The 25,972-nt window shown below is 41.5% G+C and overlaps 1 protein-coding gene across 1 annotated transcript in view; it reads left to right on the top strand.

The window, feature by feature from the left end:
• The window catches only part of RYR3 (ryanodine receptor 3), a 575,267-nt gene extending 549,295 nt beyond the window's left edge, over window positions 1-25,972 (top strand). The window contains exons 97-104 of the mRNA XM_024202042.3: window positions 3,250-3,310; window positions 4,813-4,959; window positions 10,085-10,219; window positions 16,569-16,725; window positions 19,076-19,140; window positions 19,231-19,331; window positions 24,242-24,293; window positions 25,770-25,972. Coding sequence (XP_024057810.2) covers window positions 3,250-3,310; window positions 4,813-4,959; window positions 10,085-10,219; window positions 16,569-16,725; window positions 19,076-19,140; window positions 19,231-19,331; window positions 24,242-24,293; window positions 25,770-25,865 — 814 coding nt within the window. The 3' untranslated portion in view covers window positions 25,866-25,972. The remainder of the gene's footprint in view (window positions 1-3,249; window positions 3,311-4,812; window positions 4,960-10,084; window positions 10,220-16,568; window positions 16,726-19,075; window positions 19,141-19,230; window positions 19,332-24,241; window positions 24,294-25,769) is intronic.

Raw genomic sequence — 25,972 nt, 5'->3', positions numbered from 1 at the left:
CACTGCGTTATTAAAGATAAGAACAGATTTGATATGTTGAGTGTGTGTATTTTCAATACTTTGCTCAGTACTAAAAATCCACATGGTAAAGGCTTCTTTGTAGTAATGAAGTAAAATAAACTAGCTTTTTAAAAAATCTACATATACCACTTACAATAATGGCCCAGCACAGCCTTCCCACTCCACTGCACATGTGGCTATTAAGAGTCCATGGGTCCCTGTTTCAGTCAGAAGGAAGGGAGCACTAATCACAGAGCAGACCTGGTCAGAGATTTTCCAGTAATGCAGATTTCATCAGGAAATGCCAATTCCTCAAATATGAAATATTTCATGTTTCACTTCCAACAAACCACAGGCAACTTCCTATCAAAAACCTGCCTGGATTCCTGCCAGCTGGCCTGGTGGAATGTTGGGGACTCCCGCTTCCAGGGTCCACTGCTCCAGGGCAGCTCTGCCATGGAAACTGATCTGGGGATGGGCACTTCAGGGTGGCCAGGCTCCCTACCACAGAGTCGAGAGCCTGATAGCTCTGGGAACCCTGGCTCTATGTGGGGCTTGGCTCCTGGCTTCCATGATTCCTGCCACAGAGCTGGGTACCTGGAAACCTGGGGCGTTCTCAGGGTGTCTAGGCTCCCTGCTATAGAACTGGAAGACCTGGCTCTCAAGCTCTGAGGCTCCCAACTCAGCTATGGCTTCTGATCAGTCTGCTGGGGCTCACAGGGAGCCTAGAAGCCCTGGGAGAGACTGGTGAACCAGAAGCTCCAAAGTTTGGTCTCCCAGGATCAATTCTGTTTTGAAATTTCCAAAATGACGTTTTGATTATTTCAGAACTAAATTTATTCAGATTTCCCTTCTGCAGAAAACTTTCAAAATTCTGCTTTCCATTGTGAAATGAAACAAACGTTTTCCAGAAATTTTGGAATTTCCAGCTGAACAGAAATTCCAGCTTTCAACCAGCGCTATGTCAGAGTGCTTCCCATGGTGCCTCAGCAAGGCCAAGTGGGAAGTGCTTGGCAAAAGGATAGGCGTGCCAGTGATCCTTTCCTGTCCATCCTGACAACCACAAAAGGGGGGCATAGAAAGAAGGAAATGCAGAGAACTGCAAAACAATTGTCATGCCATCCTTCCCTGGCATTGTGAAATTGCTATGAAAGTGTCACATGTTGGAATGTAGAATTGAAGTAGTCTGGTGCCTTTTTTACAACATTGAAGTCTAAAATTCTTCAGAGTTGAGTACCTCTGTGTTATAATAATATAGGTGATGATCTAATAGCAAAGTAAAAAGAAAGGTGGAAGAATCCTGGGTTCTCATTGCAGCTCCTGCACTGACTAGATTACACTTCAAAATGACCTTGATAAATTAGAGAATTGGTCTGAAATCAAAAAGTTGAGAGTCAATAAAGACAAGTGCAAAGTACTTCACTTAGGAAGGAAAAATCAAATGAACAGCTACAAAATGGAGAATAACTGGCTAGATCAGGGGAGGGCAAACTACGGCCCACAGGCTGGACCTGGCCCGTCAGGGCTTTCAATCCGGCCTGCGGGATTCCCAGCCCCATGGCGCAGTGGGGCTAAGGCAGGCACCACGTCCCTGTGACCCCTGGGGGGGGGCAGAGGGCTCCGTGCGCCGCCCTTGCCTGCAAGTACTGCCCCCCACAGCTCCCATTGGCTGGGAACGAGGAACCACGACCAATGGGAGCTTCGGGGTTGGTACCCACAGGCGAGGGCAGCCGCGTGGTGGAGCCGTCTGCCCCACCCCACCCTCAGGAGCCACTGCCAGACACATAGACATGCTGGCCAGTTCCAGGAGCGGCGCGGGCCCAAGACAGGCAGGAAGCCTGCCTTAGCCCCACTGCACACCACTGACACCCCGGAGCTGCTCAAAGTAAGCGGTGCCGGGCCGGAGCCAGTCCCCCGAACCGCTCCTGCACCCCATCTTCTGAGCCCCCTGCCGCACTCCTCCTGCACCCCAACCCCCTGGCCTGAGTCCCCTGCCACACTCTGCACCCCAACCCCCTGCCCTGAGCCCCCTCCTGCACCCCAATCCCTTGCCCTGAGCCCCTTCCTGCACCCCGCACTCCTTCCCGCACCCCAACCCCCTGCCCCAGCCCTACATTCATGGCCCTGCATACAATTTCCTCACCCAGATGTGGCCCTCGGGCCAAAACGTTTGCCTACCCCTAGGCTAGATAGTGGTACAGCTGAAAAGGATCTGGAGGTTACAGTGGATCATAAATTGAATATGGGTCAACAGTGTGATGCAGCTGTGAAAAAGATTAATATTCTGGAGTGTATTAACAAGAGTGCCATATTTATTATTGTTGCTGCAGACAATTCCAAACCCTCAACATTTAAGCATCTTGACATGCACTTTAATCTCAATGGGTATGTCTTCACTACACATTTTAATGGGGCTTACTCTAACCCAGGTTTTAGCCTTAACTCCCACTACCATTTATACAGAAAAACTTCTGACCTGGGTTTGGAGGAGCTTTAAGCCTGCACTAGCTGACCTGGCTCAGGGGTGTGGATTTGAACCTGGGCTCCACTTTAACTCAGGCAGGAATCCACCCAATTTGCAGTGAGAATGCAAGCTAAATCATTCAAGTGTTGATAGTCCTCCAGTGCCCTTCCCACAATTCCCCCCAAAGAACAGACAAGTTATCTCACAAATGCCACAGTTGACTGGGAAAGAATCTGAGAGTGTCTCAGCACAAAGAACCATGGGATATGCCCCCAGACACACCTGGGTGAGTGCAGAAAGAGCAAGGACACAGTAATGTGGGTATGTCTTTGAAGTGGGGATGTGGGACACTTATACCTGGGGTAGGCTTACCCAGGTGCCCAGACCTGAGTGCCACTAGCCGGTTTAACTGTGCAGTGTAGATATAGCCTATACGTTCAAAGTAGAGCTGTATTACTTTTACTGAAACTCTGGAACTCTTGAGACTATTGGAACTCTGTGGCTAACACCCAACACAGTTTTGAAAATGTAGAGAATGCTCTCTAAAATAGAGAGACCTGCACATCAGTCTTAAAATAATTGTCCAGCATATACCAGTGCTTACAAAAAATAAATACAAATAAAGTGCCAGAAAGATCCTAGCTACATTTTCTGAAGAAAAATGTTTAAGTAGCCATTATGTGAAGATGTGTTTGTGTTGTTAAACATAAAGAAAGTAGTGTAACTGTAGTTATTAACTACTTAACATTGACATTTATGAGTTTCAAAATATTTATATTCCATAGGTTAAGCTCTATTGATACAAAGTACCAAATTTGGAAGCTTGGAGTTGTTTTCACTGACAATGTAAGTATGTTAGTCTAGAGAAGACTTTCATTTATTCTAAATGCAAATATGTATTTTGCACTCAAAGCTATAGTTGGGCACTTTTTTAATAAAGAGAAATAAAAAAGTAAATACAATTTGGTAAGATAAGAAGGCAGTCATCTTGAGTATGGTGAAATAAGCATATGTGGGTAACCAAAGGAACTGCAAAAAGTAACATATACATTGATAAATTAATAGCTACATACTTATGGAATCAGTATAAAATGTTTGTTCTTTTTCTATCTTTAACCTTAGCCCAACAACTTTAAGTTAAATTATCTGTGGGAATATTTGCTTTTGACATCATAGGGCGATATTCAGAAGATATTATAATTGTAATACAAGATTTTGGAAATTAATAATAATGATTGGGTGGGGTTAAAAGGAATAATATTAAGAGGCTTTTTATTGTATTCTGGGGTTTAAATTAATTTTGACTTTGGGGGGTTTTGTAAGTTGCCAGACTGATAGTCTTAAAACCAAAGCCTTCTATCTTCGGAGTAGGTACAGCACAGTCAGTGTCTGCAAAAACTTGCTCTATATTAATCCTGACATGCAGAGACCACCTGTAGGGGTCAGTGGTTAGTTCAGACTCATTTAAGATCCTTTCTTAACTCCCACAACCATCTCTAAAGGTCCCTAGTCACCTTAAAATTCCCTCTTGCAAATGAGGGCTGTATATATCTCCTCCAGATCTGATCAATACTGCTCAAAGGGTACGTCTACACAGAGCTAAAAGATCCTCAGCACGGCCATGGCTGGTCCAGGTCAGCTGACTTGGGGCTGTGCGGCTAAAAATTGCTAGAGCCTGAATTCTGAGACCCTCCACCCACACAAGGTCCCAGAGCTTTGGGCTCCAGCCTCAGCCTGAACATCTACATAGTGATTTTTCAGCCCTGCAACCCCAGCCCTGTGAGCCTGAGTCAGCTGACCTGGGCCAGCAGTGGGTTTTTAATCCTTCTGTAGACATTCCCTAAGAGTCAGCCAAATGACGTGGCTTACGAGGCACTCCCTCTCCCCAAGGCTAGCATGCTGTGTTTGTAGCTGCCTCAATCCCTGCAGAAGCATCAGATCTTCAGAAATTCAGACTGCATAGCGAGCTCTCCAGCTTTGTATAATATTCTCAACCAAAACAAGATAGTGCTAAGAGCCGGGGGAATTCTGATTTTAGTAATTAAGCTGTTCTGAGGAATATAATCAAGTGAAAGATTTAAAGTAAATGTCAAAGGCATCATTTCCCAGGTAAAACGGCAAGCCTTTTTATGAGAGTAGTGGGATGTGTTGGAGAGAGAGAATAAGACACAGTTCTTCTGCATAAAAATATGGAGATGCTAAATCCATATTAATTTATGATTGGAATGCTCAAACCATTAGATCACTGCCTACAATTCAGAGTTTCATTCTGTGTGTGTGATTGTACACTATCCAGTAAAACATATTAGAAACTGTAAATATTCTCTAACATTTCACATTTTCTGTAGTCCTTCTTGTACTTAGCTTGGTACACAACTATGTCTATCCTTGGCCATTACAACAACTTCTTCTTTGCTGCTCACTTACTGGATATTGCTATGGGTTTCAAGACACTACGAACCATTCTGTCTTCTGTAACTCACAATGGCAAACAGGTGAGTGCTGTATATGTACTCTGAAAATGAACACCATTCATAACTATACTGAACAAAAACAATAGTCCTATAATATACCTTGGAAACCAATGCTTTGAACAAAAAGTGGAGCCAATGAGACTCTTTTCTATTAGATATTATATTACATATCTTTAACAGATATTTTTCATAATATAAGTGTCTCAGCCCCCTAGATTCAAGAGATATGATTCAGCTGCTTCTTAAAATCTCATTCTCAAAAACATGGTGTACATGTTTGTCAAGCTGGACACACTATTTCTTTGTTTGATGCAACTCATTTAACATTTTAAGGTTGCACAGTCGAATAAGAACATAAGAATGGCCATACTGGGTCAGACCAAAGGTCCATCGAGACCAGTATCTTGTCCTCTGACAGTGGACAATGGCAGGTTCCCGAAGGGGAATGAATAGACAGGTTATCATCAAGTGATCCATGCCCTGTCACCCAATCCCAGCTTCTAGCAAACAGAGGCTAGGGACACCATTCCTGCCCATCCTGGCTAATAGGCATTGATGGACCTATCTTCCATGAATCTATCTAGCACCCTTTTGAACCCCATTATAGTATTGGCCTTCACAACACCCTCTGGCAAGGAGTTCCAGAGGTTGACAGTGTGTTGCTTGAAAAAATACTTTCTTGTGATTGTTTTAAACCTGCTATATATTAATTTCATTTGGTGGCCCCTTGTTCTTGTATTATGAGGAGGAGTAAATAACACTTCCTTATTGACTTTCTCTATACCACTCATGATTTTATAGACCTCTATCATATCCCTCCTTAGTCACCTCTTTTCCAAGCTAAAAAGTCCCAGTCTTATTAATCTCTCCTCATACGGAAGCCATTCTATACCCCTAATAATTTTTGTTGCCCTTTTCTGAACCTTTTCCAATTCCAATATATCTTTTTTGAGATGGGGCGACCACATCTGCACGTAGTATGCAAGGTGTGGGCGTACCATGGATTTATATAGAGACAATATGATATTTTCTGTCTTATTATCTATCCCTTTCTTGATGATTCCCAACATTCTGTTCGCTTTTTCGATTGCTGCTGCACATTGAGTGGATGATTTCAGAGAACTATCCACAATGACTCCAAGATCTCTTTCTTGAGTGGTAACAGCTAATCTAGACCCCATCATTGTATATGTAGAGTTAGGATTATGTTTTCCAATGTGCATTACTTTGCATTTATCAACATTAAATTTCCTCTGTCATTTTATTGCCCAGTCACCCAGTTTTGTGAGATCCTTTTGTAGCTCTTCGCAGTCTGCCTGGGACTTAACTATCTTGAGTAGTTTTGTATCATCTGCAAATTTTGCCACCTCACTGTTTACCCCTTTTCCCAGATCATTTATGAATATGTTAAATAGGACTGGGCCCAGTGAAGATCCCTGGGGGACACCACTATTTACCTCTCTCCGTTCTGAAAACTGACAATTTATTCCTACCCTTTGTTTCCTATCTTTTAACCAGTTACCAATTGGTGAGAGAACCTTCCCCCTTATCCCATGACTGCTTATTTTGCTGAAGAGCCTTTGGTGAGGGACCTTGTCAAAGGCTTTCTGGAAATTTAAATACACTGTAGCCGCTGGATCCCCCTTGGCCACATGCTTGTTGACCCCCTCAAAGAATTCTAGTAGATTGGTGAGGCATGATATCCCTTTACAAAAACCATGTTGACTATTTCCCAACAAATTATGTTCATCTATGTGTCTGACAATTTTGTTCTTTACGATAGTTTCAAACAATTTGCCCGGTACTGAAGTCAGGCTTACTGCCCTCTAGTTGCCAGAGTCACCTCTGGAGCCCTTTTTAAAAATTGGTGTCACATTAGCTATCCTCCAGTCATTTGGTACAGAAACTGATTTAAATGATAGGTTACAGATGACAGTTAGTAGTCCTTCAATTTCACATTTGAGTTCCTTCAAAACTCTTGGGTGAATACCATCAGGTCCTGGAGACTTATTAATGTTGATATGGTTTTAGTTACCTTTTATTTACCAGCACTATCTTAAAAAATTATCTTATTTTGTTGGGAATTGGTCCTTTTATGTGGACTTTAATGATCTATGCTATTTAGAAATGCCAAAAGTTTTAAGAAGGCAGTTGTAAGTTTTGAAAAAATAACTCCCGCACACAGTAGTTTCTATTCAGAATTTCTTTACGTTGATGGTGTGGCTATTGGAATGTGCTTTCATTTAGATGGTAAATATTTGGGGCAAGGAATATGCCTTACTGTGTCTTCTGCAAAATACCTGCACACTTTTAGTACTATAAAATTATAATATAGAATTTATTATAATCCTATACCCACGGGACAGTAAATGCTAAAAATTTCCTGCATACAATACATAGCCCTCTGGACATTGGAAAAGAGGGAGGAAAGGAACAAGAAATGTGACCAATCTGCAATTTGGAATCTATACACAAATGTGGCCTGCTGGATTCAGATGCATACAAATCTGATTCCAAAATCAATTTGGATACCTTATAATAACACAGCTCCTTCTTTGACACCTGGCCTGCTTCCTAGCCACCATCTCAACATACGCACAGGTAATTTATCAACTCACCATCTCCCTCCTTCCTGTCTTTTCCCAGACTAAGAGAGCTCTTCACATATTCCCACCCACTAAGGTGCCTCCCATTGCAACCCCTGAAAAAATTCCTTCCTATATATACCCTTCCACTATCTGGCTTCAACTCTAGCTCCAGACATGCACACCCCAGTGCCTCCTGCCATCCCTTCTCAAACACAGTAGAACGTATCCCAGGCAGTTCCCACCCCTGCATGTCTGGGATTTACTTTCAGTATCTAGTAGATACTAACACACATGACAAGGGATACTCCTCCAATGGGGAGGGCAGTGTTGCCTCTGTCAAACAGAAAGTGATTCTCTAAGTAGGGAAGGAAAGGTTCGAAAGAGGTAACTTTCATACTGAATGTTTACCCTCTGTCTAATATACCCTATCAACAACCCCTTACCTATCAGCTTTCTTTTTTAGGGGAATAACAGTGCCCTGAGATTCCCAACTTCCTTTTAATCTTTCTATCTCCCATGAAGTCCATGCGTTGGCCTGATCAGTTCTTTCAGCAGAGGACATCTAGATGCAGCCCCTTCCTTTATCAGACAAAGGAAATTGCTAGAGCATGACACCCGGTACTCTCCACAAGAAGCTTATCATTGCTGCTTCCGGCTAAAAAATGAGACCTTAACTCTGACCCCTCCCACTCCCCCATAGCTCTGACAGTCTGGCTACACCTAGTGTGTTACCTATTAATATTTTAATTCAGTGATTGATATATTTTCCCAGATTTCTATTGAGATGATATTTCTCAGTGTAGAAACTCCAAGTCTGTGTGTGCTGATGAAACAGCTTCAATTCAAGACCGCAACTTTCAATAAACCTACCATGACTACCCTCCCTGACAAGCAAATATTAGCACTGCTGATATCATCACTGTTGCTTTCAGCACAGACATGAACAGATTTTTAAATAGAGACATACATTTTAGAAATATGCCCAATGATCTGCATAAATTGCTTAAAAAGCAACTAAAATGCTTGATTATTTTACTCATTTTAAATAATAATATCAATTCTACAGTGATTTTTAAATATATATAACAATTTTCCATAACACTATTATAAAACTACAACTCCAAAGCCAATAAGTAGGGCCCTACCAAATTCATGGTCCATTTTGGTCAATTTCACGGTCATAGGATTTAAAAAATTGTAAATTTCATGATTTCAGCTATTTAAATCTGAAATTTCACGGTGTTGTAATTGTAGGGGTCCTGACCCAAAAAGGAGTTGTGGGGGGTCGCAAGGTTATTGTGTGTGTGGGGAGGGGGGATTGCAATACTGCCACCCTTACTTCTGTGCTGCTGCTGGCAGCAGTGTTGTCTTCAGAGCTGGGCAGCTGGAAAGTGGCAGCTGCTGGCCAGGAGCCCAGCTCTGAAGGCAAAGGCAGCACAGAAGTAGGAATGGCATGGTAAAGTATTGTCACCCTTCTGCGCTGCTGCTGGCAGGGCACCACCTTCAGAGCTCGGCGCCTGGCCAACAGCCGCCGCTTTCTGGCCACCCAGCTCTGAATGCAGCGCAGAAGTAAGGGTAGCAATACCGTGACCCCCCTAAAATAACCTTGCAACCCCCTGCAACTCCCTTTTGGGTCAGGACTCCCAATTTGAGAAATGCTGGTCTCCCCTGTGAAATCTATATAGTATAGGGTAAAAGCACACAAAAGACCAGATTTCACAGGGAGAGACCAGTTTTCACAGTCTGTGACGTTTTTTCCATGACCATGAATTTGGTAGGCCCTACCAATGACTAATATATGAGTGGTTCTTTATGTGCTGAATTTTCTTGCTCAAAAAGGATTTTATTTGCTTAAGAGTAAGAATTTTAAACCTGAATGGTGTTGTTTTCGACAGTTCAGTAATGAAAGAGAGAAACTCACCTATTGTATCTCTTTCTCTCATTGGAATTTTAGAGCAGATGGCATCAATAACACAGCTTATTAGACAGAATATTGGCAACAATAATCAGTACTAAAATAACAAGCAGTTCAAATAAGCCCATATCAGTTAATTTAATAAAGTACATTTTACACCGTTTGATACGTTCACTGCATGTCCAGTTTCACAAATCAGCTGGCATTTCACCACTATCCAAAATACTGGATGTATCCAGTTACTGATATGAAATTGCTGTTAAGCATATATTTCAGAAAAATAACCATATAATAATGTGTTTCCTTAAACCACTCTGCTGCTCTTTTATCCACCAAATAAGGCATCAAAGTATAAATTTAAGATGTATTTCACCCCACTATAGAATCTGGCGCCTCAGAAACTCTCTGTTGATCCTGGCAACAGAGAGAGATTCCATGGATAACAAAACCATCATCTTTCATTCTTTTTAAAAAAGAAAAGGCACAGCATTGTTGATTTTCAATACTTTTGGGAACACAAAAGACCTCCTGACTGACTAGTTCATCAGTAGTGCCTGAAAGAGATTGGAATCAATCCTGCCCCTCCGTTTTGACTGAAACTCACTTTTCTTTCTTTCATTTCATTTATTTTGTTTGTGTGTAGCTTGTACTGACTGTAGGATTGTTGGCTGTAGTAGTCTACCTTTACACTGTTGTGGCGTTCAACTTCTTCCGCAAGTTTTACAACAAAAGCGAAGATGAAGATGAGCCAGACATGAAATGTGATGACATGATGACAGTAAGTAAAATATCACTAGCACTTTTAAAACAGAAATGTCACCCTAGTTTTTAAACCTGATACTCAACATATCCCCAAAGCACTAGATGAAATTGGGGGGAAAAGGGTTTTTCTATCTTTAAGAACTTGGCACTTTAGGTCTGTCAAGCTGCTTTGAGCCACACTTAACAGTGCAAAGAATCTGGAAATTCACTCAGCATCCTCCGATGGTGTAAGGTCAAAATAGTAGATATATGCATAGTATAGAGGGCATGAATGGGGCATCCTCACACCATGGAACTTGCTGCTGAAATTAACATCTGTGAACAGGTATATGTTAGAGTATCTGTGAAACTGATTTTATTTGTGCTGAAGTGAGAAGAGATTCAATGAAGAAAAATCAACCCAATAAGTAGCAGTAAACTTAAAGTTCCAGTCCAATGAAATATAGTTCCAGTTTCCTTAGACCCTAGCCAGTCCAGAAGGGGAGAAAAAAGAGAGCAACTGCATGAGGCTGAGAAGACTTTACTGTGAGTGATAAACAGCTAATACTCCAAGGCTCCTCCTCCTCCCACCCCTCCCAAAATATAAAAATTATTCATAGGAAATGCAAAAGTATCCCAGAAATATTTACTCTGAGGTGAAGTGGCTGTTGGCACTCTAATTTTCTTATTGTACAAAGACACACCACAAAAGAACACAATAAAATTTTAATTTTATAATGCGAATGGCACAGGCTCAGAGGAGAAGCGCTGGTCACAAAAGACCCAAAACCTGAAGTGCAGTATATACTGCATGAATGTATTTTTTCTTCTTCCTGACCTCCGTATAAAATATTTAATGCAAGTCAGATAAGTGAATAATGGAAAGAATGAACTCCGTCCCATCCAATATTGTTTTAATTGGTCCCTTTGTGGACTGAATACAAAGGTCTGACCTGAAATAAAACTCATTTACAAGATTCAAAAATACATGAACAGTTGGAATAATTAAAATATTTAGCAACATACTTTACATATTAAACAGCTCTGCTAAATGAACTAAAATGATTCTAAGTTAATATTTTTATCTATGGTTATAGCAGTATCTTCCCTCAGTAATAAAAATGCATTAAAAATCCATGCATAGTTCTATATTGTGTTTTGTTCTGCAAGATCAGATTTATCACATTATTTACCTTCATTAATGCATGTTTCATTTAGAACTAATATTGCTGCCTGCTGGGACTAAAGAACATGGCTAGGGCTTTTTAAATATATTTTTGACATATATTGTGTGGCTGAAGATAGTTAAAGGGTAATATAACTGTTTTATAGGAGAGAGTTCCCAGAAAGTCCCCTGGAATTAGACCATATACGTGCTTATTTTTATATGCCTAAATTATGGTTTGAGCATCTAGAAGTGTAATTTGATAATTGGGCCCACAGTGAACATTTTGGTAAAGTGGGAACTTCTGCATCTAGGACCAAATCCTGCAATCTTTACTCAGACAAATCTCCCAATGGAAGTCAGAATTAGGGCCAGAGGTTGTACAGATTGTTAAAAATATATATATTAAAACTGGCTTCTGGATGTTGAAAATATCCAAGACTCAGCGATCATCTGAACACTGTGGGATTAACCAGTCTTTTGCAAACATTTCATACTCTGCTTTTTGCTCACAGTCCACTTCCTTTACTTTAATTGGGATTCTTGCTAAAATTTTCTAGATCCAATTAAAAGATAAAGCATACAGATAAAAACAGTGTACCCTAACTGCTCAGAAAACTTTGAAGGATTTTGAATTATAATTCATACAGTTGATAGAATACAATACGTTTCATCTTCTAACATGAGGAAAAGGGCTGTAGACAAAATGGATCTAAAGAAGAATGCACTGAAAATAGTCATGTTTGTGGAACACTGAGTTGGGAAAAAAAAAATGAATGTGCCTAATTGACTCTGATTCCAATCCAATAATTTTATTTTAGTGTGAACTTCCCTAAATACTAAGTTTGAATGTGAATATCATGATGTAGTTCATTATATGCAGAGTATTTTTTTCTTTGTAACATCATTCTCCATGTTTTATTCTTTGTACAACTTGGTCTCAGACTTTATTGAAATACAGAACATAAGTAATATGCAGAGAGCATTGTAACGAAGTGTTTATGCAGAAGACAAAATATATTCTTCAAGTGTGCATCAGTATGGATACCCACTGTAGGTGCACATGCAACCAAGCTTGGAGTCTGCTGCATAGCCATGTCATGTGCCTCCTCATGGTACCACGTGAGGGCATAGAGAGCAGAGTGGCCTCTGCCCTCCCTCAGTTTCCTCTTACCACCCCTGGCAGTGAGACAGAACCTGGACTGTGTCTCATCAGCTCAGCCTTTTGGCTAAGTTTCCAAACTTTGGTGAAGAAATATTCTTCATTCCTAGTTTTATTTCTATATTATCTTTTTAGCTGTATGATTTAAAAAAACAACAAGAAGAGAAGAGAAACAGGAGAATGCCCTGTACAGCAAGGCAAAGTAGCATGGCTGTTAAAATGGCAGACTCTAAGCCTCGAGGATTTAAACCCTGCTCTTTGTGGGATGTCGCTGATAGTCAGACATAGAAGGGTGTCTCTTCTGCCTCGTGGAAGCTCACATCCCCAATAAATGCTCCTTCTATTGCTCCTTCTCCTCCCACACTTGGAAATCAAGGGATGTGAGGCTCAAACTGCCCCTCTTGTAGCAATCCATAAAGGTAGCTTCAGATCCAAGGGAAGAAACAATGTCCCATCCAGAATCAAGGTGGCTCTCTTCTGCAAGTGCTCCAGCAACCAGGCATACCTCTGGTGACAGAGACAAGACGAGACCAAAGAAAGCGCCCAAATCAACACCAGCATCAGGAGTCCCGGCACCAGTGGGTGCCTCCTTGGTACTGACCTCTTCAGCATCAGCACTGGGACAGAGAAGCGCAGAACACTCTGCATCCAATATGTAGTGCTGCTGTGAGCACAGCTCCAAGTGGACATTGTGTCCACCTCAGAAGGAGGACTCTTTTCTGGGCAGAGAGCCCTCCCCAAGGAAGCTGGAATGACATCCTGGGGGATATCCTAATAGCACTCATTACCGGGGTTCCCTAAAACACTGGCAGTGGATAGGCCTTGCACAACCAGGACAATATCCACATGAGATACCACCATGGCTGAGATACCCACCATCCTATCTTCCTTCAGTCACCACCTATCACCTCTCCACAAGGAGAAGGATATATTGGTCTCCATCAGCATTGATAGCGAAGGCCCCCCCTCACTAGAAACAAAAGAGCAGCAGGAAAAACCAACAGAGCAGGCCAGGGTGTCACTTCCACTTCCCTCTCCACCCAAGTAATCATCCTCTCCTGAGAAGGCTATAACCTTGGTGCTAACACCGACTGTGGATGACTTTTGGACCCTCCAAGAACTCTTGTCTAGAATTGTGGATATCTTGGATACCAAAACAACCATAATCCAAGAGAATAGCCATGAACTATTTGACATCTTAAGTTCCATGGCACCCACAAGAATTGACTTACCTATCAACAAGGGCTTGAGGGACCCTGTGAAGGGTCTCTGGCACACCTCAACCGTGTTCACTCCGACCTCAAAGCAGGTAAAGAAGAGGTACCAAGTACCACCCAAGGGTTCAAGCAGTTCTACGCATACGCTACACCAGAGTCACTCACATCAGTCATACAAGACAAAACAGGTTCCATCAAAGGAATGCCAGAGGAAAAGGATCTGAAAAAACTTGACTCTCTTTTCAGCAGGAATGCATGCACTTCAGCCTCTGTGCAGTTCCATATCATGCCTAATACATGACAACTGCATGCTTCTTCATGATGATGTGGACCTGCCTTACATTATTAGGCCATATGCCCTGTATCCATATATGACACCATTTGATAGACTTCACCCAAGGCCTCTACACTTGGCTCAGGTCAGTCTATTCCCCAGTATAGCATCAAGGGAGCAAAACAGTTGTCATTCCCTCTTGCATCCTTGGGGAACTGTCATGGTGGCTACACCCCAACCTCAAGAAAGGAGTAGCATTCAAAACCCTGTTGCCATCTGGAATGCTAGTCATGGACCCTTCTGGAACAGGATGGGGTCCCACTTTGACCATCTACAGATATAAGGGACATGGTCCCCAGAAGCCATGAGGCTACATATAAGTGTTTTAGACTTTCAGGACATCAGACTGGCATATATGACATTACTCCTGGTCCTATGGCACATGATAGTACAGTGCTTATGGACAACACAAAGAGGTGCTTGTTCTTCCCCCTGTGTAGGGAGGCAATCAAATTGTGGAACTGGTGCTGCACCTTGATAGCCCTGCACCTGCTGGGAACCAGAAACAGCTAGGCAGATTACCTGAGCAGGCACTCTGTCATCAACCAGGAGTGACCACTGCTGGGGTCCATCACCAAATGGACATTTCTCCAGTAGGAGGAAATCCAGTAATAGACCTGTTTGCCTCTAGAGACAATGTGAAGTGCCTCAACTTTTGTGCCTGGGGTCCCTACTGCAGTGGAATGAAGAATTGCTATACCTTTTCCACCAATCCCACTACTCCCCAGCATGATCACCAAAGCCAGAGAAACTAGTCCAGACATCCTCAGCACCCTACTGGTCAAGACAGGTATGGCTGACAGACTTGCTACACATGTCAGCATAGCCCTTAATCAGGCTCCCAGACCTGTTGTCACAGAACCAGGGACAAATATTACATCCAGCCCCAACTTCTTTACAACGGACAGCCTGGATGTCACCATGGAAAAGGATTACTCTGTACTTGTGCAGGATATCCTGGCACAAACCAGGAAGCAGTCAATGAGGCAGACTTATACCTCCAAGTGGAAGAGATTTTCCATATGGGTGACCCAACATGGCCTCGTGCCTGAGCAAGCCTCAGTACCTTGGATTGTAGATTACATGTTGCAATTGAAACAGTCATAACTCAATCAAAGTGCATCTGGCAGTGATGTCAGGGTACTGCTTTTGATCTTCTCACATCCAGTGGTAATGAAGTTCGTTAAGGGATTGATGCATGCTTACTCACTGGTAATGGAGCACACTCCAACATGGAATCTCAACGTCTTCATCCTGAAGCTGATGGAGCTCCCCTTTGAGCCCCTCACAAGACTGCTTCATTCATAGGGTTACCAGATAGCAACTGTGAAAAAAACGGGAAGGGGGTGGGGGGTAATAGGTGCCTATATAAGAAAAAGTCCCAAAAACGGGACTGTCCCTTTAAAAATGGGACATCTGGTCACCCTATTCATTCACCACCTGATCCTTAAAATGTGTTTTACTCATGGCCATCACCTCAGCCAGAAGAGTGAGCAAGCTCACACCCTCATGGTGGAACCCTTGTATACCTCATTTGCAAGGACAAAGTTATTCTGAAACCTGTAGGAAGTTCATCCTCCAAGTAGTGTTTTGAATTTAACTTAAACCAAATGATCAATTTACTTATGTTCTTCCCTAAGCCACAGTCCATGCCTGGGGGAAAAGAAACTGCACACTCTGTACATATCCTGTGCTCTGCATTACTACATCAACAGGACTAAATCTTTCAAACTGTCCCCATGCCTATTCATGATGATAGCTGGCCACTGTACAGGCTACACTATTTCATTTCAAAGGCTGTCTAAATGGATAATTCAGTGTATCACACTGTGCTGGCAAATATACCACTCCCGCTGACTATCAAGGCTCATTTGATGAGGCTGAAACAGCATCCCCTTCTTGTTCCCAAAATGTGCCAACAGCCAGAATCTGTAAGGCTGCTATTTGATGCAATCTGCTCATGTTTCTGAAGCACTATGCAATGGACTTGGCTGCTACATTTGATGCTAGATTAGGGAAAGCAGTACTCCAATCTCTGACTGACACAACTGGTACGCCTCACCGTCACCATCCTGAAGAGGATATTGCTCACCAGTCCCCTACAGTGGGAGCCACTGTGAAACATGCTCGAAGAAGACAGAACAGTTACTCACTATACAGTAACTGTTGTTCTTCAAGATGTTGTAGTCTGTGTGGATGCCATAACCTGCCCTCTATCCCCACTTTCAGAGTTCCCAACTAACATGGGCTCAACTTGCCAGGGAACTGAGGGAGGGTCAAGACCATTCTGCCCTTTATGCCCTGGCATTGGAGCACGAGGAAGCACAGTGACCCCCAACGGACACTGCTGTGCAAAAGAGTCTGAGCTCACACATATGAGCACGTACGGCTGTCTACAACATTTCAAAGAACCACAGTTACCGTAGGGTAAATAACCATTCTTTATTCAATGCCAGCCATTTTAAATACTTCTGTTTTTTGACCAGTGTAACTTTCCCTTCTTTCTAGTGTTACCTGTTCCACATGTATGTGGGTGTGAGAGCTGGTGGTGGCATTGGGGATGAAATTGAAGACCCTGCTGGGGACCCTTATGAAATGTATCGAATTGTCTTTGACATCACGTTTTTCTTCTTCGTCATTGTCATCCTACTGGCTATCATTCAAGGTATTTCCACTTACAATAGTAAAAAGCCTTGGAGTCTAGTGAGCCTCTTTACTTCTGCAGTGCATGTCAACCACTCATTGACTAAGCTGGTTTAAGCAGTATTGCTACATTTTCCATAGCAATTCATAAAACAATTCATTCTGGACGTAATAATTGTGTAATTTATCCATAAAATATATACATTGTCCCAAGCACCAGACAAGACACCAGAAATGTGGTTTAACTAGACTGCAACTTTAAGTAACACATCTGGGTACAGTATGGCAGTAATTTATCCAGTGCAGGTCATCCTTGCTTCCATAACCTGTGCTACCTTGCGGGGGCTGCTCTCAAGTCCCTCCCACTTTCACACTGTTAACCTGGTCCCAGAACCATTGCTGGGATCACACTGTCCTCCCTTTTGTACAAGGGTTAGGGGGGTGAGAAAGAAGGGGCTGTCTCCTCACTGTACCAAACATTAGGATCCCAACCCCCTTCCCTGCCTTTTTAGGAGATGCCTTTTCCTAATCTGCTTCTAATTCTGGTTTATCAGGGAACCAGATCTCCTATTGAGCCATTACCTGCACTTGACACTTGCTACTGTGACCTCGTGAATTTTAAAACTTAACCTACCCACCTGATCCCTGGGCTGCTGAAAGGAAGGTGAAAAGGCCCAATGGCCAATCTGACAGGGGAAAATTCCTTCTGTGCCCAAAATTGGGACTGGCATTATGTCCACAGTAAACACCCACCACCACCAAAAAAAATGGTAGGGAAGAAGATTTACCTCAGGTAGGGGGAAGAGTTAATAAGCCGTCCGTTGAACTAATAGGCTTACACTGAACCCAAGAAACCCTGCTCCTCAAGCTGACAAGGATGGGGTAGAAAAAGGCGGCCGGGGGGGGGGGAATCCTTAAAGAAACGAGGGCTTTTCTTTCACCTATTGGCCCAGCAAAGCCTTCCAACTGCACCCCAGGGGAGGTCGAGGGATGTGTGCATTATGTATATCACAGTTCTGGGCTAACGTACCCCCTCTCCCTCATGGGCTGCTCAAGAAATGCCCTCTCTGGTCTCAGGCCTCTAGTTGTCACTGCTCTCTGGGCAGAGACCCACCTCCCTCTCCCTTTCACAGAGTCAATCCCAGCAGGTTTGGCTAAGAATCTGGCTTCTGCCCTTGGCTTTCACGCCCGAGGGCTATCACTAGTGTATGCTGGCTTGTTACAAGACTCTACTATACGAATAGCTGCAGTTTGAAATTATTTGGGGTAATGGCATACTCACCCTCCATGCACTATGGATGCTGGTCTGGTATCCTAGGTATGACACACGCAGACCTACCTTGAGACTATTGTAGTTAAGATTATGAATGCTTTCTGTATGTTTGAGCCAGTCCTTGAAAGCATGAAACCTTCAAAATGCTGAGATGGGCGAGACACTATGGTCCCATAGAATACTCATAATAGACCTTTACATTTTATATGCATTTGTGTGTTCCTGGCTCATTGAGTGGATTCCCTGTGGAATCTGGAATTACTAGGGGTGAGGAATGCAAAATCCAAAGACCGGTTGTGCAGAAGCCCAGCCTTTGAAAGTTTACTCAAGGAAGAAAGAGGCAGCAACTCGTTTTACCTGTTTCAGGAGGCCTAGAGATTTTTTTTGAGTATAAAGGCGGAGTTTGAACTGACTGATGGAGGAGTCCTTGGGCTACAAATTGCCCCGAGCTGACACTCAAGAGAGGCAAACTCTTAGAGTAGGGTTTGAAAGACTTTGGTACCTATCAATCAGGGATTCTCATGAGGGCTGATTTGGGGGCCAGAGCGGGCGTGCTGGTAAGCTTAAATATGTCTTTAGGTCCCTCTATTGTTTTCTCTGTAAGACTTTTATCCTAAAATAAATGTTCTCTGCTTTAAAAGAGCTGTTTGATTACTTGTAACTGCTGGCCTATACTGTTCATAGCTTTGAGAGAAAGCAAAGCACAGGTGCTGGACTTTTATGTCAGCCCTACTGGTGCATTGCAGGGAGCTGGAAACCGAAACCCCTGGTCAGGAGAGGAGACAAAGTCCCTGCCCAGAGATAAGTGAGGGCATTCCTTGAGCAGATTACCACAAAACTGTGACAATATAAAGGTTTACATTTCAATTATGAATTCCGACAGCAAGTGCAATGCAAATAATGTTAGATCCTGTGCTATCTGCACAACTTGGATTGTTCTACCTACAGGCACTACCATGCCAAGCCAACTGGAGTCTATGCTATCTGGTGTGCTGTCCTTTTGATGAAGCCTAAAACAACTACTTCTCCCCAACTCCATAGCTTGTAAAATTAATATTGATAGGTTTGACACATTACATCTTTCCATTCAAAACAACAGGTCTGATTATTGATGCCTTTGGTGAATTAAGAGATCAGCAAGAACAAGTGAGAGAAGATATGGAGGTAGAGCAACCATATTACATTCTGTACTGCTTCATATTATATCTAGATTAATGTGTTAAGAATGTGCTAAAATCTTAATTTTCTTTCTAGACCAAATGTTTCATTTGTGGAATTGGTAATGACTATTTTGACACGACCCCACATGGTTTTGAAATGCATACTTTACAAGAGCACAACTTGGCAAACTATCTGTGAGTATATTTTTGTTACTGTTTATTCCCAATGTCATGTTAGTTGAAGATCACCCTATGGAGGCTTTCAGTTCAAGAATAGTGTGCTTGAAATGTATGTATCTGAACAGCCCTGCTGTTGTGGCCCACACAATTTAAGAACATCTCAGAGAAGAAAGAACAAACATTTGATGCTGTCTGGCACTTCCCCTCCCCCCTTAAAACAAAACAGTGGGACCCACTTTAAAATAACTCTTCTCACTGAGTATTAGTAAAGGTAGAGGCACAAAAGCAAGAATGGAGCTACTGTTCAGCCAAGGAGGAGTCCACACCACTATGATTTTTGGCCCGTTAAGTTAGGCAGTGCTGGTTCCATTCTGAAGCAGATGAATATGATACAGCACCAAAAGGGAGATCTTTTAATTTAGTGTTATAAAATGTCATATAGAAGCAACAGTAGCTATTTATTGGAAAGGAATCTATAAGAAATAGATTAACTATCGGTCTGATCCTGTAGTTCTGCACTGAAATTGCCTTTGCTGATTCTTAAGTGGAGTAGCCTAAATAGCCTCACAAATAACTGCAATTTCCAAAATAGTTTAGCCAATGCATGCAGTTTAAGCTACTAGGGCCCAAATGTCCAAAGAGAGGCTTATAAGTGACTACCTACATTAGCAAATGCTCACAGAGAAGAGAAGGTAGGAAGGAAAAAAATGTGCCAAGAGCAAGGGAGGAACTGAATGGCATGAGATGGCAGTCCTTGGTTCTGGCGTTGACATGTGGCACCCGATTGTAGCGTGTACATGCCCTCAAGAGCCTAAAGTGCATATTGGAATATTGGAATATTCTGGGTAGTCACATGGCAGCAGACTGTGTGTATTAGGAGAACTTGCCTTAAGAATAAATAACCTTATTTCCTTGGTTGGACAAACTCCCGCTGACCTCAGTAGTTTTACCAATGTACAAATTGCAGACGTGGACCCTCTTGCTTGCATAAATCACTGGATTTGACATAAGCATTGCTTAATGTTTTCTGGTTTATAGTCAACTAAGTTTTTCAATTTCCTTAACAGTATAAAGAGGCTAATGAATCTCCCTTCATACAAATAAACAAGGACCTGTTTGTATTCTGGTTTTATGCAGATAGTAAGGCCTGGTCTGCATTAAAAATTAGGTCGAACCAGCTATGTCGCTCATGGGTGTGAAAAATCCACACCTCTCAGCAGTGTAGTTAAGCTGATCTAACCCACGGTGTAAACAGCACTAGGTTGATGTAAGAATTCTTCCATTTATCTAGCTACCACCTCTCAGGGAGGTCATGCTTACATCGCAGTGCTACAGCTATGCCACTGTAGCATTTCAAGTATAGACAAGACCTAAATCTCAATAAGAATATGGGCCATATACCACCTTCCCAACCACCCAAAAAACAACAGATTTTACAGGCCCAGAGAAAATAGAGCAAAGCAGATCTTGAAATCAACTCATCTAATTAGTGTTTTGGTGGTGGGGGTTGGTTTTTTTGTCGCTTGTGGTCAGAGTAAAGAAACATCAGCAACTGTTAAGGTGGGAGAACATGGCTTTGACACAGTTCTCACACAGAACAGAATTGCTAAATTACTGGATAATTGTCTTCTATTTAATTTCCCTGCCATTGGAGGTGCTATGGTAGATCCCAGGGTATTTTTCTGCCCACTTGCAGAGGGAGCTGTATATCACCTCTTTTCTATGTCCATTAGCATAGAGATTAGATGCAACTTTTGCACTATTTCTTTGTATCATTATAAATATAAAATGTCAAGAAATCTGTTTGCCTCTAAAATATTTTCTCAAGGAGTACAACAATGATTATATTAATACACATATTGTAACTGATTCATGACCAAGTTTAAATCTTACTCTGGCCATATTTAGAATATGCCTGGGAGTCTCATGTACATGGCCAATATATTTGTTCACAGTATAAAAGTAAAGCATAAAGTGCCTGCTTTGGAACAGCACAAGGCTACAGTAGAAAGATGAAGGGAAGTTATCTGGGAAGTACCTGATTTATAAACTTTGGGTGTTGTATTTTCACAAGCGATTTTGAAATAATGTACAAAAAGAACAAAAACACCACTATGTGATTTGACACAGTCAAGCTGTGTTGGCTAGCTGTGATAAGGCATAGTCCCAGAGAACTGTTTGAGACCAATTCATAGTTAAAGCTTTCAGAATATAAAGCCAAATCATTTTGAAGAGTGAAAGGCTTATGATCAGCTTTCAGATATTCTTGATGTAGAGAGGGGCTAAACTGCAGGGTTAGGTATAGCTTGATAGGGATATGATAGCTAGTGTAAAATCTTGTCCAGGACTGCATCAGAAATACCAGACCTTTGAAATGGTATTTTCATTAACATTAAACTTGTTGGTGTTACCCGGGGTTCTTTCAACCCAAAGCTCTTGGTAACTTTACTCTGTGTGAGGAGGTGTCAGGAAATAAATCAGGGGAGACACGGCCGTCCGACCGATAGATGGCTGGCACAAACAGGACAACACAAGAGTGCTTTCACTTAAAGCTAAACTTTACTAGTCTCAGGCACTTACACACATCCGCAACAAGATTAGTAAAACACCTCCAACTCTTGATAATTACCAAAGCTGAGCGTGGCTCTCGAGTGACACAGCGGCAGGCTTCCGGTGGTCAAATCTTCCGTCTGCCGGTGGGGACCGCAAGATGTATCCAGAGGGAGAGTCCAAAAGAGTCCCCAAACGAGTCCAACTATCTCAAGTTTTTTCCCCTTATTTATACACTAGTAATAGAATGACATGTCCCTTAAAGAAACCTTGTTAAGTAAGCAGTTTCAAGCAAGAGGTTCCGTCTAATTATTGATTAACCAGGTGTGGGTTTTTCCAGAGTCTGCAGCTCTGAGACCCCAATAGACATTCCTGCTCTTTTAAAATGCATGCATCAGCAACTTCAACACAATTCTTATCAGGAAGGACGCAGGGTCAAGTTGCCCCTTCCGTGGCACCCCAAAACCCCCTCCCCCTCCTGCCTTGGTCAAGCTGAGTTTGCTGAATGGCCAATTTACAGCTTGCTGACTAGGTTGCTTTTTAACAATAAGCCATAGTGGTTTTAGGCACTTTACTGGTTTGCCAAAGTCTCCCCGTACAGTTGGCAGTACTCCAAAGCCACCTATTTCTGAAAATAATTGGGTTTCAAATCATAACACCAGAGTTAGAATAGACATTAACATAAGTCAGAGTGATAGTACAATATCCTTCTAATAATCCATAGAGTTTAAAATGCACAAGTGAGTCTTAATTGTTGTTCCAAGATGTTTGAAGCCATCAGTTCTCTGGTTGGTGCTATAATAAATAAGTAACTAGCCTAAAGCTAAGGTTCCTGTGAAGACACTGTTTATCTCTTGGTGAAGCAGATACTTTAGGGGAGGTACTGTCATGAGTTGAAAAAAGAAACGCTATTCCCATGCTGTTATTATTAGTTATTAATTACGCTAGAGTCATTATGGGGATGCTTGTATTCTTTCTTCCTATGGCTTGACTTTTTATTAAGTCTGATGATCTTTCTGTATCAGGAGGGTATTTCCATTCGTTTAAACAAGGTTAGAGAAAACAAGGCTGGGATTTTCAGTGGGAGTAGGGTGTCTAAGCCTAACTTCCCTAGGATGCTTTTAAACTCCCAGCCCAAAAGGGCCAAGATATCCCTGTGAGGGTATGCTGGGTGATGTCTAGGGAAAAATTATGCAGATCTTGAGTTACTCCTCTCCCCCACTCCCCCATGTGTATGAGCCTTAGAGGCCACTCTAGCCCATACTCTGCATTAATTCCTTTCACGGTTACCCTCAGTACCTAGCAAGTTACTCAAGCTAGACACAGAATTTCCTCAATAGTGCTTGATTGTATGCTAAGATACAAATTATAAAACCAATGTTATTATAGGGCTTGTCTTCAGTGCAGTGTTAGTTCCAGTTACCTACACTCAAGTTAACTCCTTTTGAGTTAGCTTAGTTCAAGTGAGAGCAGTCACACTGCAAAATACTCAAACTGTATAGAGTGACTTGATTAGCAACACTAAGTAGCTGAGTCACTACTGCATTACTAATTTGAGTGTAAGCAGCCCTCAAGCTTCAACAGACAGCCCGCTCATGGGCCAGGTAGCTCAAGTTTAAAGTACCACTTAAATCAAGCTAGATATTTTTACGTGTGCACAGAAGTTCAGGTAGGTGCAAGTTATACAACTGCTGTGAAGAAAAGCCCAAAGTAAATTCAAGCCCCACAAGGAAATTCATAAATTACAAGGCCAGAAGAAACCATTGTGATCTAGTCTGACCTCTTGTATAACACAGGCCACAGAAATTCCCAGAGCATAACATCCAATCTTGATTTAACAATTATCAGTGATGGACAGTCCTCCATGACCTTTAGTAAATTGTTCCAGTGGTTAACTACTCTCACTGTGACACATTTACACCTCATTTCCAGTCTGATTTTGTCTAGCTTCAACTCCCACCCACTGGAGTATGTTGTACCTTTCTTTGCTAGACTGAAGAACCCATTATTAAATATATCTTTCCCATATAGATACTTATAGACTGTAATCAAATCACCCCTTAACTTTCTCTTTGCTAATAATAAATTGGGATAAAGTAGGTTACTTTTGATACTGATAACTGGGATTTCACATCCAGTGTCTGTACTAACACTATCATAGGAACTAAAAACTGCAGAGGGGAGAGAACTCAGAGGACAGAATCTGACCCTGAAAGAACTTTATAACATGTTCACAACTAACTTCAACACTATTTTGTTACCTAGTGTGGAGTTTCCCTTACACCTCATCTCTGTTTGTCAGGAAATATAACTATAGAGATAAAATAGCATGTTAGATTTTGCACATTAACAAATATTTCTTGTGGTTGTTTCAGCTTCTTTCTAATGTATCTCATTAATAAGGATGAAACTGAGCACACTGGTCAGGTGAGTATGAAGGAGAATTTTCAGAGCAAGCTAAAATGAAGCATGAAAATATGAATTTATCTTCAAAGTCTGTGTATGAAACTTCAACCTTGACTTTATCACACTACTAAGCTATCCCTTCCCAAAACACCAAGCTACTAGTATTGGGAGGCTGCCATCAGTAGGGGATGCGGAGTTAAGGTTGTGGTCTGTGGTAAGTTGGGGGGCTGGCAGAGCGGAGAGTACATACTATTAAATATACTTTTTGTATCTGTGTTTTTGTGTCATATGCAAGTAGCAACCCTGTTTCACAATGTGGTGTTTGTATATTAATTTAATTTGTAAAAATAAGCCATTACAAGACCTTAGACCCATAGAATTTTTTCCGTTTTTTAAAAAATGCATTGTTCCAAGAATCTGAAATTGGTTCTAGTTATTTTCAAATGTGCAACTGATTCATGTTTAATTGTCCAAGCTGGGAGAAAATACAAAGAAGAAACAAAGACCATCAGATTTTTAAAATTTGTATAATTGAAGATACTAATATGAGGATATTTATTCAAAAAAAGTTTGACAGGTTCAAAATTAATGGGACACAGTTATTTTAACGTTCTCTTTAAGGATTTTTTTTAAGTTTAAACAAATATAAGTACAATTTAAAACAAAACTTTTAATAAGGAAGACTTAATCTGCAGTACAATAGCTGATTTTCAGTACTAAAAAGTAGTTACAAAATGCATATTTTATATTGGATGTGTCCAAGATTTTCTAAAAGAATATTTATGTACATTTAAAATTATGAAGTTTCAGAACAAAGAAAAGTTCACTGGTAGCTAAACTGATTTAAAATTGATATAGTTATACTACACATTTAAATTGGCTTAGCTTGATTTTGTAACTTACCCTATGAGCTAAAAACAGTTTGTTCATGTATGGGGTTTGCACTGGAGTTATGAAATTGATTTAATGACCTTGGTGTAACTTTTCATAGACCATGACTGAGGGCTTGTCTACACTACTACTTAAGTCGATGTAAATTATGTTGCACAGGGGTAAGCCAAGTTACATTGCCTGAAAGCAGTGTCCACAGATTCTGCCTCCCGTTGAGGTGGAGAAATTCCCGGAGGCATAGCACGTCTTCATCAGACATGTTACAGCGGAGAAGCTGCATAGGTGCAGCTGCGCCAATGTAGCGCAGTAGTGTAGACTAGCCCTAAGAGACACCTCTCCTCCTATAACAATACAATACCCAGTTTCTTTTATTATGCCCTGAAAATTTACTTCTGGGTATTTACATACAGAAAGCTGCACAGTTAAACTTTATAAACTTATTGTTGAAACCTGCGCTAAAGGTTGTATAATGTTCTCTTATGTGCCATCAGTGGTAATGAGTGTACATGGTAAGGACAGTACTAAGTATGGTTATTTTGTGTAAAGCAATAACTGAAAATAAATATATGTTAAAACTAAAACACCTTTTTTCTCTTACTTTTTCAGGAATCATTTGTATGGAAAATGTACCAAGAAAGATGCTGGGATTTCTTCCCAGCTGGAGATTGCTTCCGTAAACAATATGAAGATCAACTTGGATAAACTTATCCTGAAAGAAGCTAATATGTTAATGAAATGTAAAACCCAGTAAAAATTAAAAACTTACCGTTTATAGTGTAATTCAAAGGTCACATTTGTTTACCATCTCT

The sequence above is a fragment of the Terrapene carolina genome, unplaced genomic scaffold, assembly GCF_002925995.2.
Source record: "Terrapene carolina triunguis isolate 2854851 unplaced genomic scaffold, T_m_triunguis-2.0 Scaffold96, whole genome shotgun sequence".
Lineage (NCBI taxonomy): Eukaryota > Metazoa > Chordata > Testudines > Emydidae > Terrapene > Terrapene triunguis.
Note: the sequence above shows the minus strand (reverse complement) of the source record. Positions and strands in the feature narration are given on the sequence as shown.